The sequence below is a fragment of the Lissotriton vulgaris genome, chromosome 7, assembly GCF_964263255.1.
Source record: "Lissotriton vulgaris chromosome 7, aLisVul1.2, whole genome shotgun sequence".
NCBI lineage: Eukaryota > Metazoa > Chordata > Amphibia > Caudata > Salamandridae > Lissotriton > Lissotriton vulgaris.
Genome location: NC_141695.1, coordinates 603,217,773 through 603,237,092, shown reverse-complemented (window position 1 = coordinate 603,237,092; position 19,320 = coordinate 603,217,773). Strand labels below are relative to the sequence as shown.

General features: G+C 44.6%; 1 protein-coding gene across 4 annotated transcripts in view; it reads right to left on the bottom strand.

The window, feature by feature from the left end:
- The window catches only part of UNC13D (unc-13 homolog D), a 707,512-nt gene that overhangs the window by 405,812 nt on the left and 282,380 nt on the right, over positions 1 to 19,320 (bottom strand). For all 4 annotated transcript variants that reach the window (XM_086930728.1, XM_086930726.1, XM_086930727.1 and 1 more), the window contains 2 exons: positions 13,356 to 13,424; positions 11,327 to 11,396 (listed from right to left, as the gene is read on the bottom strand). In XM_086930728.1, coding sequence (XP_086786854.1) covers positions 11,327 to 11,396; positions 13,356 to 13,424 — 139 coding nt within the window. The remainder of the gene's footprint in view (positions 1 to 11,326; positions 11,397 to 13,355; positions 13,425 to 19,320) is intronic.

Genomic DNA, 19,320 nt, shown 5'->3' with positions numbered 1-19,320 from the left:
TTGCACCACATATTTTCCTTTGCACGCATCTACTCCATCAGGGTCGTCCATGGCCATTCCACTTGATGGCGCCCGTGTATCCCCTGAAACTCTCCAAATGGTAAGCTGGAATGTCAGGGGAGCCCTCGATAAAATCAAGCAGGGGGCAATTCTCCATCATGCTAAGAGGGCCCATGCCGACATACTCCTGCTACAGGAAACACATCTCAGGGGCTCAAAGGTGCTCTGCCTTCAGCGATACAGCTACGCACAGGTGTTCCATTCCAGGTTTGTGCAGGGGATATGGGGGAAAGCACTTTTGATTCACCGCCGAGTCCTATATACACATATTTTAAGACGTGGACAGACACCCAGGGGCGCTATCTGTTTCTGCAGGGCATGATCAGAGGAACCAGTGGTGTTGGGCTGTGTCTATGCCCCCCCTTCCATGCCCCCCTCCGCTTTTATGGGGACTAATTGAGCAGCTTATGTCACTATGAGCGGATATGCCGGATGGCCTGTCTGTGATAGGGGGAGGGACTGGAATTACATACTGGATGTGGCCTCGGATGGTTGGCAGACCGGGGAGGGTGTGGTTGCTAACCAAGTTACCAAACTTTACTCGTTAGTATCTGGGCTTGATTGGGTGGATCCCTTGGTGCCGAATGCACGGAAAGGCCCAGGGCTATACACATCTCTCTGCGGTTCACAATTCCTACTCTCGTCTTGATTATCTGTTTGTGCTCCGAGCAGTTGCGGCTAGGTTGGTGGAGGCGGACATACTTCCGAGGGGTCTTTCTGATCACTCGCCCTTGACTCTTACGTTACAGATGGAATGGGCAAGAGGGCCCTTCCACTGGCGCCTCTCAACATGGAACCTCCAGAAGGCAGACTACAGGGAGTGCCTGGAGAGTGCGCTGGATCAATATTTGACGCTTAATGTGGGGTCGGTTTCAGAGGCTGAACCTATATGGGCGACAATGAAGCCCACCCTGTGGGGAGTAGATATTTCTTTTGCGCGGAAGCCCGTAGGACTCGGAGGGAGGCTCTGCTCCAAGCAGAGGCGAATATAGTGGATCTTGATCATCGTAGTAGGGGCTTGTGGGGGTCATCAAATATGGCAACAGAACTATGCAGCCCTTCTCAGGGATGAGGCCTGCCTAACCTGCCTGGCAACGTGCATCAGGATCTATCAATGGGGGGATATATCTAGCAAGATGCTTCACTGGCTCTGCCAGGGGTTGTTTCATTCCCAGCCCCTCCCCAGTATAGTGGGCCCGAATGGACGGCCTCTCACACCACGCCCAAGTTGTGTCTAGGAGGCTGTTAGTGCGACTGGGGGGAATTGGGTTGTTGGGTGGGTTTTTTTCCTAGGGTTTCTATCATCTGTATTGCTCTTTATCCTTGTTTTCTATTGGAAAGTCGAAGTCATGTTGCCTTGTACTTATTGTGCAGATGTCTCTGGGTTACAGAGCCCTGCTCTCCATGTGTCATTTGATGAATAAAATCTGTTAAAAAAAAAATCTCACTGAGAAGGTTGCTTTTCTCCTTGCTCTCACATCTACCAGAAGAGTCAGTGAGATACAGGCCTTTACCACTCAAGAACCCTTTCTTCACTTCAGGGATGAGTTTGTGCTTCTTAGAACAAACCCAAGGTTCACCCCAAAGGTTCCTTCACATTTTCACCTTGACAAGTCTGTCATTCTTCTGACTTTTTTCCCTAACCCAGCCACTTGGAAAAGCACTCACAAGTTCATGCAGCACTACTGCCTGGAATCAACACTGCGCAGTGACGCAGCCATGTGACAGCCAGTATTACAACATCTATTCCAATAAGGTGAGCATCTTTAAATAGAGGTATCTTTTTTCTTTTCATAGTTAAAGGTTAAATATTTCTAAAGTGGATATAGATACACAACTGCTTAAAATTGTTTCCTAATTTTGCTTATTTTAAGAATTTATTAAAACTAAATGTGCATCCTATCATTCTGTATGATGACAATGTTTTTATGTTTACATTTGTACATAGAGGATTCCACCTGTACATTCTGTTAATGCATTACATATACATATATATCAGTCCTACGTTTGTTTACTCAATTTCCTCAAAACAAATGGAGCAGACATGGATGCAGTTTCTTTTTTAGTATTATTTGCCTTCCGCCATATGGCCTTTCGGATGTACAGACGGACTTGATCACATTACATGTACGTATCGTACCATTCTGTTTACATACAGCAGGTTCATGGGCAGAGAATCTAGACTTCAATTGAATAATGCCCCTCTGTGTTTTAAATAAAATGCAACTCAAGTTCATTGTTCCATTTTACACAGTTCGTCCTAAATAGTATAAATGTATAACCTTATGTAAATAGGTTTAAGCAAGTGCCTTTTGTTCATTTCATAATTCGTGCTAGAGTCCAAATACGCCCGCCCCTGAAGCACTGGCGTCAGTTTCTTCGTGACTATTTTCCGGGCTGAAAACGCGGAGCCACTTATAGAAACTGCCATTGGAAACAGTGTACTAAAAAAGAGACATCTTTTTTACAAACGAGTATGAAGTCCTAATGAAAGGCATCACAATGCCAAAAAAGGGATCTTTTAGGTTAAATGAGAAACCAGTTAGCAGAACGGGGAGGATGGGAGGGTTGGTAAGGAATCTGTGGCTAGAAACTGTCTCTACCACATACAGCATTACCGAAGGTAAGCAACTTTTTTATCTGATAGAGACATCTAGCTGCAGATTCCTTACCTTTAAATTAGATACCATAGCAAAACCATCCCCGGCTGGGCGTCTGCGAACTGATCTTGCCTACAATCCCTGAACAGTACCAGCCGGCCTATAATAAAACAGAAGAGACTGGCCACTCCTAGGAATTTAGGTGGGCAAACGCATACGTTTCACCCTAAGAACTGTGATAAGGACAACAGGCAACGGAAGTCAAAGACATTGAAAGCATGGAACAGTGCTTCCCGTGGCAAAGGAACAAAAATGTGTCTGAAGAAAACATTCAACAGAAACATAGTACAGAGCACTCCAAAGATGAGGTCTATATTCCGCCATGACTTGATGAACCAGAGCCCATAGGCGATGCCACTGAGCTTTATCCCCTTGCTTTAGAAATGTAAAGCAGCAAAAACTGTTCCATAGAGACACAGGAGAAGGCATCAAAGAGACCGTCCATGGAGGAGACAGCACTGAACAATGCTGGAACAGGCATATGTCTAATACAACAAAACTAGTAATGGTTGTCTTGAGAAAAAACTGTTAAGAAGAGTGTTAACACCGTAGAAACGGCAACAATGTATAACTCATATAGGAAGAAAAGAAAAGCGGAAGCATAGAGATATATACATATATACATATATATATATATATATATATATATATATATATATACATATATATATGTATATATAGATAGATAGATATATATTTATATGTATATGTACATATATATGTACATATGTACACATATGTATATAGCTAGATATATATCTATTGGTCGCAGACAGAAGCCGTCACTACAATGATGTCAGAACCATATACGAGGGTCAAACCCAGGAATCTGCTGGATAAGAGGATGGAGAATGTGGAGAACAACACACACATCCAAGAAATGGCAGCCCAACATAAAAATAATGCAATTGACTGGCAAGGCTACAACCAGGCATTTGATATAAAATCATGAAGAAAACAGCAGGTGTGAAAAAACCTAGCTAGAATAGAGAAAACAAGAGCACAGCGATTGTCTATGAGAAGATTAAGTTGAAACAAAGGCCAACAAACACAAGGCTAAGAACAGTATCCAGCCTCAACATCCGAAAGGAAGAGATATCAGACAGAGAAAGACCTAGCTGAAGCATCGGATAAAAGATGTAATGCGTAGTCGTTTAGGGACAAAAAACACACGAAAAGAGGACGGTGGGAGGTGTAGTCCAAAAACAGGGAACCAGTTAAGAAAAGCTGAACCAACAGAATGAGTTGCAGTGCACACGTAGATCATAAAAGTGTTGAGGCCAGGAAATAATGTTTCTACAGAGATAGGACCAGAAAGGTATCAATCTAAACACAGAAAAGCCTTCGTATATGGAGGGGAAAAAAGGGGACCTCACACATTCAAAACAGAATGAATGACAGAACGAGGGGGTAATCCTTCAGGAAGAAGGAATTCAAAAATAAGGTCAAGGTTAGTTATAACACTTCTGAGGGTTAGAAAATGTATCACGTCCTGTGGGGAGTGAAAAGACCCACCAGTAAAATTGCGTCTGAAAGGAGCAAGGAAGCCCCTTGCGCCCAAGAGAAACAGAACCATAGGGTTCAAGGAACACGTGTTAGAAGAAGGAAATGCAAGATGAAAGACAGCCACAAACACAGAAAAAGGGCAGATGACGATATTTTAAAAATGACCAATGAGACAACTAAATGCTGTGGTAGGTATCTGAAATCTCGTATAAGTGTTGCTAGCCACAAAAAATACACAAGGCATTCCCTTTAAGCAATAAGTAAAAAACATCCCCTGGCAGGAGGGAATTAGTCTAAATACAACAAGGGCGGTGGTTCAAGAGAACCAGCTCTTGAGCATGATGGCACAACAGGGAAGCCTGAGAGAACAGAGGCAGGAGTATATCTTTTCAAGGCAGAGCGACCGCAGCACAATAAAGAAGTGCCAAATGCAGTAATAATAATAATAATAATAATAATAAGGCATTTATAAAGCGCATGGCTGCATAAACTGTGTGTCCCCGCGCTAACTGCTAACAAAACTGTCAGAGGGAGAGGGGTGGAGGGGAAAAGGAAAATAATTATTGTGGGAAGACGTGCGTTTTTAATTTGGCTCTGAAGAGCGTTTCTGAGGGTTCCATTCGTAGATGAACTGGGAGAGCATTCCAGTGTTTAACTCCAAGGTAGCGGAAGGATCTTCCTCCCATTCTAGCTCTGAAAATGCGGGGAAGTTTGAATTGTGTCATTCCAGAAGATCTTAGGTCTCTAATGGGACGATGGATAGTCAGTAGATTTCTGAGATAGATAGGTCCTTTATTGTGGGCAATTTTATGGGCATAGCAGAGGCTTTTGAATTTGATTCTTTCCCTAACAGGGAGCCAGTGAAGTTTGGATAGGGCCGCTTTGGAGGATGTTCTTCTGGGAAGACCCAGTACCATGCGGGCGGCTGCATTCTGTATGCATTGTAGCTGGTGTAACTGCTTTTGGTTAAGGCCTAATAAGAGAACATTTCCATAGTCCAAGTGGGGAGTTATGAGCGCGTGAACTATTGTTTTTCTGGCTTCAGTAGGGATGAGATCAATGATTTTTCGTAGGGTTTTTAAAGTGCCGAAGCATTTGCCTGTGATTTTGCTGACCTGAGATTTTCCCGAAAGATCCGCGTCAATCATAACCCCTAAGTTTCTGACCTTTTCTACAGGGTGGGGGGGGGATCGCCCAGGGCCGTGGGCCACCATGCCTGGGACCATATTGAAGTATTGTTCCCTACCACCAACACCTCTGTTTTGTCTCCATTTAAGCGGAGGCAATTGTTGTCCATCCAGGTGGCTACAGCAGTCATGCATGCAGAGAAATTGGTGGCATATTTCTCGCTGTCTGGGGTGAGCTTGAACATGAGCTGGGTGTCGTCGGCATAGCTGACCATGCCCACCCCAAAGTTCTCTATGACGCGAGCCAGGGGCTCCATATAGATGTTGAATAAGGTAGGGCTCAAACTTGAGCCCTGAGGAACCCCATAGCTCACGTCAAGAGAAGATGATTTAAAGGGTGGGCAGTGCAGCTGGAACGATCTTTTAGAGAGAAAAGACTTGAACCAAGCCAGAGCATGGTCTTTCACTCCTATGTGTGAGAGTCGGGACAGCAGCGTGGCATGGAGCACAGTATCGAAAGCTGCGCTTAGATCTAACATGACCAACGCTGCTGTTTCTCCCTCGTCTACCATCTTGCGGATGCATTCTGTTGAGTATAGCACAGCTGATTCCGTAGAATAGCCAGGTCTAAAACCCGATTGAGTGGGGTGGAGTACATTTTCCTTTTCAAGAAAAGCCATGAGTTGTTTGTTGACTATTTTTTCTATAATCTTGGCACATTGTGGCAGGAGGGAGATGGGTCTGAGGTTTTGAAATTGAGTGATAAGGATGTTGGTTTTTTTTTGAGAGGGATGACTTGCACTGTTTTCCAAGCCTCTGGCATTGCATTCTTGAAATGAGAGGGTTATCATATTTCTTATGTGATCTATAAGAAAGCTTTCCATAATGTGTTTACTTTTGTCCAAAGGGCATACATCGGTAGGGGAACCAGAATGTATGCTATTCATAATGGTGATTAAGTCTTTTTTATCAGGGGTAATGAATTGAGTAAGGGTAGGTTTTTGAGTAAGGGGGGTCGTGGTCCTTGCCTCTTTTACTAATATAGAGGGTTTGGGGAAAGTGGCGTGGATTTTCTCGACTTTTTCGATGAAGAAGTCAGCTATTTGTTCACATATGTCGTTGGAATATGTGTCCTGCGTATCTAAACACGTTGTGTCTGTTAGTTCTTTATAGATACGGAAAAGTTCTTTTGTGGGGTTGGCTGCCTCTTCAATTCTGATTTTGTAAAAGGCGCTTTTTTCCTCTCTTACCATTTTCTGATATATTTTTAGTTCCGATTTGTAAATTTCCTTAAGCTCGGGAGAGTAGCTTTTCCTCCATATGCGTTCTGTTGCTTTGCATTGGGTCTTTGCGATTTTTAGTTTTTCTGAGTACCATGGTTCTGATTTGGTTCTCCTGACAGGGGGTTTCGAGGTCCACGGGGCGATGTTGTCTAATGCCTTACCTAGCCAAAGTTCATAGTTGTTCCATGTTTCTAGTAGGGACTGACCTACCGGAGGAGGGTGTTTCTCTAATTCGCTGATCAGGCGTTCAGGGGTGTAGTTTTTCCAATTTCGGCATTTTGCAGACAGCGGTTTATTGGGAACATTCTTAGTAATGTTAGTAGAGATGTAAAAAGTACTAATATGATGGTCAGACCATATTATTGGGACCGGGGGGAGCATCTCAATATCTTCCCATGTGGCAAATATAGGGTCAAGGAGATGCCCATGTTGATGCGTTGGGTTGGTGGATAGCAATTTTATTCCCAGCGCATGTAATGCTGTTTTGAGTATTTGAGCGTCTTTAGCATTATTGTCTTCAAGGTGAAGATTGAGGTCACCTAAAATCATGAAGTTGTTATGTCTTATAGCTAGCTGGGTGGCTACTTCTAGGAGTTGATTGCAGAAAGGTGTAGCAGTGCCTGGAGGGGGATATATGAGAAGACCAGTAATGGTGGTAAATGGAGATAATTTTATAGAGAATGTACCACATTCACTATTCGTGATGGTCTTATTAGTGAGAGTACATACAAGTTCCTTTTTGAAAATCAGAGCAAGTCCTCCACCGCGTTGTTTTGGCCTGTCGATTCTTAGGAGACTGTAGTTCGAGGGCACTGTCTCTAAGATATCCGGGGAGGAGGATTCTTCTAACCATGTTTCCATCAGAAACATAACATCGAATTCACAGTTTTGCAGCAGATCGTGTATTTCTGTCTTATGTTTTATCATGGACCTACAATTGAGCAGCATCATTTTTAATTTGGTCTTGGGGACGTCGTGGTTCTGGAGAGTGGGGAGCGGTTTGTTACATATATTACAATGTGACGGTAACATCATGTTAGGGTCAATGGTGTGCAGACATGATTTATTAGAGATCTTACCCATTTCTAATAGGGTTGAGCTTGCGTATTGGATTCTCAGATGGTAATCCACCCTGTCTGTCTTTGGGGCATGGAGTCCTGCCCCGTGCCACGTTCGGTCGCGGACGGGCGCAGACGGGCAGGACTCAGGCTTGACTCCGGCGCGAATACGGCGCGCCCGCTGTATGCGTCCGCTGCGCGGAGCCATAGCCGTATGTTTTTATACCGGCGCCTCGAGCGCCAGAAAAGGAGATCCCTATCGAAGATGGCCGCCACCGAAATCTCGGCCCGAGCCCCCAGTGAACACGACCTTGTATTCAGCCGGTCGTTAAGGGTAGAGGCAAGCAAGTAGATCTGCCGCCGCTAACCTGATTGTGCAGAATGTGATTTTTAAAAACTGTGTGCTTCACCTTAAAATCGGTGACTAAGTTGGCAGCATTAGAGTGAAGCTTTCAAGCGCCAAGCGCTAATGCCAGGGGCAGTTTCAGGGTGGGGGGAGGACACAAGGGAAAAGGATACAATAATATTTAAAAGTAATTACAATGAGTAACCACCCGGCTCACGCCTCAGGGGTCAAGATTGCAATCTCCAGAACGCGAGTGCGTCCTTTGTTTTTATACCGGCGCCTCGAGCGCCAGAAGAGGAGTGATAGGGGAACAGTCCATGTGGGAACACTGCCTAGGCCAGGGATGGGCAATATACTGCAGGCTATGGACTATAACACCTGTCCCACTGTTATATTACTTCCCAACAAATCGAGTATAAGTAATGCTGTATGGAGTGAAGCAAGGCTGAGAAGTACACCTGAAAAAAGGGGCACTGGCGATAGGCGGAAAGCTATGTGCACCATCTCCCCAGAGGTTCATAATTGGAAATCCCCTGTAGTGGATACTAAACTAACATAAGCATACTTAGGAATGCCTATAAGGTATACAGAAGACGGTCCACATAGAACAGGGAACATAGGCAATACTGCATTCACACAATGGGAGCAAAATACCATGCATAAAATGATTACTCTGTTATTAAGACTATCTTTAGAATAGAAGAAGAAGAAAACCCTGTACCATCATATGTGGGGCCATAAAGCAAAGCAGATACATTCCAGATAGCGGAAGGTAAAAACTGTCTTTGACAGCTTGAAGAAATAATAAGACCTGAAGAAAGTAAGAACACCTCACCGAGTGCCACCCTTAGGTGGAAAGGTAAGAGGAAAGAAAAGTCATAGGACTCAGCTAGGGAATGGCTCATATATGAAAGTAAAGCAAAGATGTGCATCCCATGTACAATCCTCTTACATGGGATGTTCGGGAGGCAGGCAGCACAGAAAGAAAAGGTTTTAGATTCTTTTCCATCCCGACTGTCCCTAAAACGCGGCAATGCAGGATTGGCATGTGTGTTGATCAGATGGATGCCATTGAAAGGCATGTCTATGAAGGTGGCCTGAACAGCCTCCGAAAAACCGGGGTTGTAGAGCCAGACAAGACGGTGGAGTGGCACTGAAAAAGCAATGTCTTGACCGACTGAATCGGTGGTATCCATACCACATCTTTTCATCAACCTAGCCGCCAGTGGTCCATCCTGGAGTATCTGGGTAAGATCATTTCATATCTCATCTGGAAGTGAGAGTAGCAGATGTGCCACAGAATCCTACAATGCATGAGAAAATCTTCGCAGAACGCAAGTGCCTGTAATGCTGAACTGGTGGAGAAGAAAATATTCCTACCACAATTGTCCAGTGTTCTGGATTTCCTGCTCGGAAGGTGTTAAGGAAGGATGCCGGAGAAGGCAGGCCAGATCCCCAGGGGCAGGCTAAGTGCAATAGACCTGTCCACAAGAGCCCTCATATCAGGCTTAGCCCAAGTCCCAACAAAATGTCATATAACTCTTCAATATTGGGAGGCACAGACTCTACACTTGTTTGGCCCAGATGAAGGTCGTCAATCAACTGGTTAGTGGTCATTTGCATAGAAGGGAGCTGCAAGTCTAGAACAACAGATACCCTTCTCATCACCTTAGCAAAGTAGGAGCTCACCTCTGTAGCAAATCCAAGAGGGGAAAAGAGGCCTTATGCTGGTGAGGAGTCAAGCCCACTAACCTCACCCAGCTCAGTGAGCCAACTATCATATAGAGGACGCTGGGCAGTGCCTATGGGGTGCATAATCCCCAGCTCCTCTACTTCAGCCCCAAATACCTGTTCTCCCAGAGGAAAACAGAAAAAGGATCGTCAAAAGAAGGAGGAAATGTGTTGAGGCGAACTGTACACCGGCACCGCACCAGGCACCGCCTGGCACCAATGCGGCGACATCTCAGCGTCAGATAGAGGAGGTGGTGTAGCGGAGATCTGTGCCACTGACGTCGCTGTCGGATGATGAGACAGCAGCATTGCAGGTGGGAACCCCAAAGGACTGCACTAGAGCCGACCCAGATCCGACTATGGATCCAGAGGACCTAGCAGGAGCTAAGAGTGACCCCGCCGACGTGGATTCAGTCAATGCTCCTCTGACCTCCTTGACACTGAAAGACGTACCAGAGGGAGGTGGAGGCCCGAAGATGGCATTTAGGGAGGAATGGTCCAGAGTCGCCCAGTCTCCAGGGAAGGTAGGAAGGCATGGGGTAGATTCTTGTACCAACTCCACAGGCGGAGGCATCGGAGACACGGAGCGTACTCGGCTAAGTCGAGAATGCCGCGCCTTTGACCATCTCAACTTACCTTTGGACATAGAGGACGAGGAACGCCTGCCGCAACAACTACTGGAGCGTGCATTCAAGCATTCTCTATACCAAGAACGACATTGCGAACACTACAAGGCCTGTGACAGTAGTGCCGCTAAGAGCTTTTTGTGGCATTCCCGCAACACCTTCGGGCAAAGTTGGCAGCAGGATTTGCACTCCTCGGAATCATGGTGCCCCCCAAGGAACCACACACAAAGAGTATGAGGGTCTGTGGTGGACATTTGCCAGGTGGACTTAGGAAAAAGGATGGTCGACATCGCAATGGAGGCGCACTGCACCCTCTACTGACGTGCAGAGATACTGCTGTAAAAAACTCCAGATCCAGTCAGGCACCTGGAGAGAATTTAAAGGTAAGGAATTTACAGCTTATTGTCGGTTAAATCGATACTTTTATTAGCATGGCAACAATTTATATCAAGCTATCTCAATGAGACACATAGCTTCTGAAGACTGGAAGAAAGCACTCAAACATGACAATATACCACTGAAAAAACACCTTGCCCAGTGATGTGAGATTTGTTGGGGAACTATCTCAGTTTAAGGAATGGTTTAATGTAGCATTCTGAGCCAAACTGTCCTTCTGCGCCAAAAATATATAATTTGAACAAGTACATATCTCCAATTCCATTTGTGTCTGATTGTTAAGACTGTCCTGCTGTATAACATAAGCCAATTAGGACAGTCAAAACTCTCAATGGCAAACGGGGGCTTACAACTCCATTCCACTTTAAGGAAGTACACTGGGACACATGAGTTCCAAAACAGAGGTTTGGGTTATATGTAAGCCAGATGCAAGAGAGATCTCAAGCAGGATACTTTCTAGAACGGCCATCTAAAGTGTCCCATCCTCAAAGATGGGATACTATAGTGTCACATCAGCCAAGGCCCTCACTCACCTGCAGCCGGACAACAATGTTCCCAAGAAAATCATCTTGTCCTTTGTCCTTTGTAACTTCTTTGAAGATCCTGGGGATGAAAAAATGGGCATGAGGAAGAACAAGAAAGTCACACAGCACCCTAAATATGGAGGCAACTGCACTGCATACTTTCCTCAACCATGCTATCCCTATGATGCAAGGAATTCTGCAGGCAGACCATACAACAATGTGTTTGCAGAAAAAACTAAACCAGGCAAGTTTGGTTTATAAAGTATGCAAAATCATATCATAATGAGTCATAGTGATAATTGTTCATCAACACCTTGTAAGGGTAAAGCAGAGTGCACTGCTTTATTTTACTTTACAGAGAACATCTACCTTGTATAAGATTACAGTGGTATAATGCTGAGATGACTTGAAGGGTACCAGTTGATGTACCACTGTGGCCATTCAGAAAGCATAGCTTTCTTGAAGTTATGGAAGTGTTTTTTGGCACACGGCCTTTAGTCCATGGAATGAAACATCAATCTGAATCATTAGAAGGAACTGGAATTGCAAGCCACCGGCTGAGGTACACTTTATTTAGGTCTAATGTGTTTGTTTATTTTGCCGCCGATGTCATCACCTACTAAAGTATTAAAATTTGAATATGTAAAGTTGGGAGGGAGGTATGTAAACATGTCATGATTTCCCAATAGTAGTGACTACTATAATGGTATTAGAAGTAGATATTTTAGAATACTGCTTGCTCACTGCCTTAAGCCTATTTGTGCATAAGCCAGTTATTAGAGATCAGGAAATAACTAAAATCATATACGTTTTGTGCATTACTTATGGAGCTTAAACAATCACTCTGGTGCACAATTCCCTGTGTGCGACATACACCATAAATGAAGTCACGTTTTCTCACAATCTGTCTTAATTAAATTCATACAAGTAACAACTAAGGAGGTTTACCCAAGAAGCCTTCATTCAGCAGTTTCTAGAGAATGTAATCTCAATCATTTCTTCTGGACCTTCTATTGATACTCTCAAGAACTGATTAGATTGGAAAAGATGCAGGAGCCAAGGCCCACATTTTTACTTAGGCAGTTGACAAAGGCTGCACGCATTGCCCCCACTGGCACTGCCAATTCATTTTAGGCTAGCATCACAGAACACTTTACACACAACTGTGAAGGAAGACTCTTAACTGGAGGGTGAGGAATAATAAGCCATCTCAAACCCTAAATTTGGTAATGTGGCATATCACGGAGGATTGCACATGTTCCTGCAGTGAAAATTCATGGCATCAGGTGATACTATTTAACAACCAGTATTTGCTAACAATTATCACCTTTTCAAAGTCATTACTGAATGAAAGTTGCTATAAGTTCCCCCATAACTAAGTGCAGTATGTTGGTACACGTAAACATATGCATAGCCAGTGGTAGTAAAGGTAGATCTCCATGGATTACCGAATGCCACCCAAGGCACTGGTCTTGCATGCCATCCTGTCATTGGCCATGTAAGCAGTGACAATAACAAAATGAAGACAAGGCTCCAAATGCAAGCTCTATTCACGTTCTATAGTTTAATAGGCCTTGCACTGATCTCATTTCAATAAATTGGAAGTTGTTGAGGGTGTAATAATAGAACAGAAGTCAAACCAATAAGGTAAAAATTGGTCCAAGATGTCTCATGCCACTACTTTTTGTGAATAAATGTCCACGTGTATGTCTACTGTCTTCACAAAGCACAATATATGACTGGTGTGTGTCACCATCTATGTAAATGTGTGCAAGTGCCACAATTTGTGGAGATGAACGAAATGTGTGCCTATGCCAGAGTTAGTACATGCTGCACTGTTTCCACCTGTAAGATTGGGATAAGTTGGTGTCCAAAACCAAGGAACAGATACCATAAGCACATTATATACTATAACATGAGGAGACTGTGATCACTCAATACACAGATTGTCTACTGCTCACACCATTGCATGAACATAGCAGTATGGATGTCTGGTTTAAACTTCAAAGTGTGCAATCGTGTTAACAATGATGCGCACCTCGTGAGGCCATGCAGATCAGTAACATCACCAAGCTTCTGTCGGACGGATTCAACATCATCAGAATCCCTTCAGAGATAAAAGATAAAGATACAAAGTTAGAGATAAGCTGCAAGAAAAGCATCAAGAACATTACAGGGCAAAGGAGATCTTATGGGGAGTAGGCGAGATGGTAGCAAGAAAATAGCCTATCGAGATCTCATATGTGCCAGTATGCTCAGAAGTGTGAATTCAGAATAACTACAAATGCTACAAATAAGAGCAGAGGTTCTATGATTCTCCACACCACTTTGTAGTTAGAACCCATCAACAAAACCCTCACCTGTGCCGCTATTGCCCTATCATTCCCCCTTGTGGAGTTTCCTACTAGAATCTGTGTATGGTAGAAAATCAGGATCTCCAAGGTGACATATGATGTAGAGATTACTTTGGAAGCATATGTGTAGTTCCTGGTGGGTGAAGCACCTGGTTTCTCTACAGTCCAACAATTTCAGTGATGGTTTCTGTTTCTGAAGAGAGAGTATTTGGTTCCACGCCTCACATTCAGCCTTTCACCGCAGGACGGAAACACCTGGAAGCGTGACTCCACTTTCAATAAAAGCGGAGTAGCATACTCCATTAGGTTCCAAAATTCATGGAGCATTATGAACATCGGAGGTTTACGAGAAAAAGGGTGTGTTTATCAAACATTACTAGAAACTGGAAATTAAAAAAAGTACACAGTGAAACATTTGATACAAAGAAGAAAATCTATGAAAAGAAAAGTAAATCAGATATAAAATGCTGTCCCCAATTGGGTATGAAAATGCCTGAAAAGGTGTGATACTAAAGCACCAAATACTGTCAGCATTTGTCCTGTGCTCGCTGCATCACGGGATGCAAGCTAGACTGGCTGATATGGGGTGATGCCCCGAAACCGGTCCCAGAATGCTTGTTTTTGGTCCAGGGAGGACCTGGCTTGGCCGTTCGGGTTGGACTATTTCCATAAAGACCTGTGTCAAGACTGATTTGCATATGGCTGGGTCATAAATGGGGTGGCGTGGTGAGCAAAAGAACAATGGATTAAACCCAGATCTTTGTAACTGGGGATGAAAGCTTCTATTGTTCAGCACTCAGTCTATCACGTGTACCTTTTGCAATTGTTTTCTAAAGCATTCACCTGAGCCTGCCACAACACCATAATACTATGCAAATACCCTGAACAACATGAACTGAGGTTCTACAGCATCTGATGATTCATACCAGAGAGAAGAGAATTGGGAAAGCACGGCAAGTGCTACTGCAAGGAAACACCAGAACCTCACTGTAACATAGACTTATTTCTCAAGGTGTGCATAGGAGATCTCAGCTGCAAAAAAAGCACAGCTTGACATCCTCAAAAAGTCTAAAAATTGTGTTAAAATAAATTATATCAAGAAGATTGACTAATTGATTAAAGTGAAAAATGTAATCCAGCGTTTAATCAGCTTTCAAACTTTTCTGCTGCTACACCACCAAAGTTAATGCAAACTAACTAATGGACTGAGGACATCATCTAAAGGTTCAATGACAGAGCCTGTTATTAAGTATCTTCAAAATAGCACAAATAATCCCAAATCCAAACAGGAGATCAAAATTGTGAACAATGGGCTCAAGACGGACTTAATTTTCGTTGACACATATTAAATATCCTCACATGATGAAAAGCAACAATTTGCAGGGCTCCACATCTACAACGTCTACATTCAATAGGCTGAGTTAGTATCTCAGTCACAAAGGCAAAATAGGAATTGCCATGCCTGTGCAAGATTTCTTGGCTTTGTCAATGTCTTATAGCCATGTTGTACTGCAGCACGGATACTGTGCTGTATGGCTGAAAGTAAGAACAAAAGAATTATGATGCGGCCGGCCCTGGGTAAGACTAAGCACTTTCTTTCTGGCAAGACAGGAGGGGGTAAGCAACAATGTGAGAGGGGGATGTTTTAAGCAACAATGGTGGAGGAGGGGCAGTGGGGATGGAGGGATAAACAATTCGAGAAGGATTTAGGGGAACAAGTTAAGAAATGACACAGAAAAGCAAGAAAGCGAGACGGATTGGGAGGGCCAGTGCAAGCAACAAAGTGTGAGGGATGTAAGAGGGGCAAGACAGCAACACACTGGGATGGCGCAGGAGGTATGAAGCAAGCAAGAAAGGGGTGGGGGGGCTGGAGGGACCAGGGCAAGAAGAAAAGCAGAAGGGACGGGGCAAGCAATATTGCAGGATGGTTGTGGAAGGGACGGGACAAGCAACAAAGTGGCAGGGAGGCATGAGTGGTGGAGCAAGCAACATCGTAGGGGCAGGAGCGATGGGGTAAGCAACAAGGGGGAAAGCAATAACAACGCGGATGGGGTGGGTGAGCATAAAACAAAAGAAGTACCTGCAAAAGAGGCACCTGTGGAGTGGACACACACTGGGCAAAGAAGCGGTACTTTGGCGATGCCCCACTGGAATGACAAACATCCAAAGAGAAAGTAAAGCTGGCATGCGCTGAGGAAAGAGACGCAAGGAAATGAGAGTGACAATGAAGCCAACCAATAGTAAGCAATGGGCAGGCTCTTAGACCACAGTAAGTAAACAAAATGTCTTGCAAGCTCTGCACATGCTCTGTCTCAGGGAAGACCTAAAAAGAGGGGAAACACTTGACATATTCCTCTTTGTAGATGACCTGGGATCAAAATTAATCCCTTAGAGAATATTTTAGCAAGTGGAGGATGGGGATTTCACGAGAGAGAGGGATTAGTTTAATACTCCAGTCTTTTGAAACATTTGAAATAAATGTGCTATAAGAATGGGGATTTTTTTATGCCTCCAATGTCACTGCTGCCATTGAAAGAGTGGATTCAAGTTCACAAGTAAGGTTGAATGCCACTGACTTAACAGGGACAAACTCAGTCTAGTCAGGAAGAATCAGAAGAGACATCAAATGGCAGAAGTTGAGAGGTATTGACTTGAGCAAATATCGTGAAGTCTAAATCGATGGGCTGCATGAGGATGGCGATGAGTGCATCTCTAGTAGTAGATAGGAGCCTACCTAGAACCAACTACTCTTCAAATGCCTACAGCAATTGCGACACCAATAGGTTCTAATACTAAATATACAATATAGCTCTAAGGACTCTGAACCTGCAACCTTTAACCAAAAACTCTTTAGTGATCTCTCCATCTGTCAGTGTTATAGTTAAGAACTCCCCTTTATGAAATCTGAAGCAAGAGCTGGCAGAAAAGAAGAATAAAGGTTGCAGTAAAACAATAATTAATAGCTTTACTATATGAACTTGCTACTGTTAGGAATTTCCACCTCCATAGTAAACAAAGCCACTGTGTCTACCTGGTATATTCGCAGACTCAAATTGAATGGCAAAAGAACTGAGCCTAAACAAAACAGGTATTAGAGGGTCCAGGGGTATTCTTAACGACCACACACTGCTATAGTCCCCAGAAATACAGTAACAACAAATGAATAGCGGTGGGTCAAAAGGGAAATGGCTTACTCTACAACTGACAGACTTGGTTACCAGGGGTACTTCATTCAGGTTTGAAGAAAATACCCATCAGTATTCGACCTGTGCCGCCCTTGTCATCTTATGGGTTCCTCCATACCACGAAGGAAGGTAGTCTACGACAGTTGTTTTATAGGTAGACTCAAAATGCAACCCAGTGATGTATAAGCAGATAGTTAGGGCAGCAGGAGACTACTGTTAAGCAGTGCATGTGAAACAAAATGTGATAATAAACAAAAAATAGTGTTGTTAAAATTAGATAGACAGGAGGCAAGAAACTTTAATAAACACCTCACTGCTTCTAAATCAATAAAAAAGTAGTGCGAGTCTAGTAGTTTTAACTAACAGCTACTAGTAAATTCTTAACTGGTCAACATGTTTCTGCAGACTTTACAGATCCATCAGGTATCTACTGCATTCTTCAGGACCGGCGACGCTACTGCTTATAAAAAATGTGAAAATCATAATGAAAAGTTATCACCTGGGTAAATATGGACATCATTCTTCCAGCTGGTTGTATCAAACAGACAGGATACACGTAGGTAGTTGTAGAGAAAGACAAAACATATGGTTAATACACTCTAGATTTTTCATTATTCTAATTTGCTGAGATGAATCTGGTGTATACATAGTAGGCGACTAGCTAGTTATGCCTTCGCGCTGTCTGTTATGTTACAAAAAACAACAGGTGATGGACCGAATGTGGATCAATGTCACACACTCACCCCAGTCCAAAGATCTGGGCCCAAATCCATCGTTATTTTGCACTCCACACCACCCTGGGTTAGACAATGGCGATATGCAAATCAGCTCTGACCCTGTGCCCCATGGGAACAGTCCAGTCCGAACTACAAAAGCCATGTCCTTCCCAGAACGGAATCAAGCATCCGAGGACCGGACCGGTTTCCAGGTAACACCTCTCATCAGCCCGGCTAGCTTGACTCCAGTAGTGTGGAGTGCCTGGGACCCACGTCTGGGCATCCCCAGCGCACTTAGGGCGGAATATGCAAAAACAACAGGTGATGGACCGAATGTGGATCAATGTCACACACTCACCCCAGCCCAAAGATCTGGGCCCAAATCCATCGTTTTTTTGCACTCCACACCACCCTGGGTTAGACAATGGCGATATGCAAATCAGCTCTGACCCTGTGCCCCATGGGAACAGTCCAGTCCGAACTACAAAAGCCATGTCCTTCCCAGAACGGAATCAAGCATCCGAGGACCGGACCGGTTTCGAGGTAACACCTCTCATCAGCCCGGCTAGCTTGACTCCAGTAGTGTGGAGTGCCTGGGACCCACGTCTGGGCATCCCCAGCGCACTTAGGGCGGAATATGCAAAAACAACAGGTGATGGACCGAATGTGGATCAATGTCACACACTCACCCCAGTCCAAAGATCTGGGCCCAAATCCATCGTTTTTTTGCACTCCACACCACCCTGGGTTAGACAATGGCGATATGCAAATCAGCTCTGACCCTGTACCCCATGGGAACAGTCCAGTCCGAACTACAAAAGCCATGTCCTTCCCAGAACGGAATCAAGCATCCGAGGACCGGACCGGTTTCGAGGTAACACCTCTCATCAGCCCGGCTAGCTTGACTCCAGTAGTGTGGAGTGCCTGGGACCCACGTCTGGGCATCCCCAGCGCACTTAGGGCGGAATATGCAAAAACAACAGGTGATGGACCGAATGTGGATCAATGTCACACACTCACCCCAGTCCAAAGATCTGGGCCCAAATCCATAGTTTTTTTGCACTCCACACCACCCTGGGTTAGACAATGGCGATATGCATATCCGCTCTGACCCTGTGCCCCATGGGAACAGTCCAGTCCGAACTACAAAAGCCATGTCCTTCCCAGAACGGAATCAAGCATCCGAGGACCGGACCGGTTTCGAGGTAACACCTCTCATCAGCCCGGCTAGCTTGACTCCAGTAGTGTTGAGTGCCTGGGACCCACGTCTGGGCATCCCCAGCGCACTTAGGGCGGAATATGCAAAAACAACAGGTGATGGACCGAATGTGGATCAATGTCACACACTCGCCCCAGTCCAAAGATCTGGGCCCAAATCCATCGTTTTTTTGCACTCCACACCACCCTGGGTTAGACAATGGCGATATGCAAATCAGCTCTGACCCTGTGCCCCATGGGAACAGTCCAGTCCGAATTACAAAAGCCATGTCCTTCCCAGAACGGAATCAAGCATCCGAGGACCGGACCGGTTTCGAGGTAACACCTCTCATCAGCCCGGCTAGCTTGACTCCAGTAGTGTGGAATGCCTGGGACCCACGTCTGGGCATCCCCAGCGCACTTAGGGCGGAATATGCAAAAACAACAGGTGATGGACCGAATGTGGATCAATGTCACACACTCACCCCAGTCCAAAGATCTGGGCCCAAATCCATCGTTTTTTTGCACTCCACACCACCCTGGGTTAGACA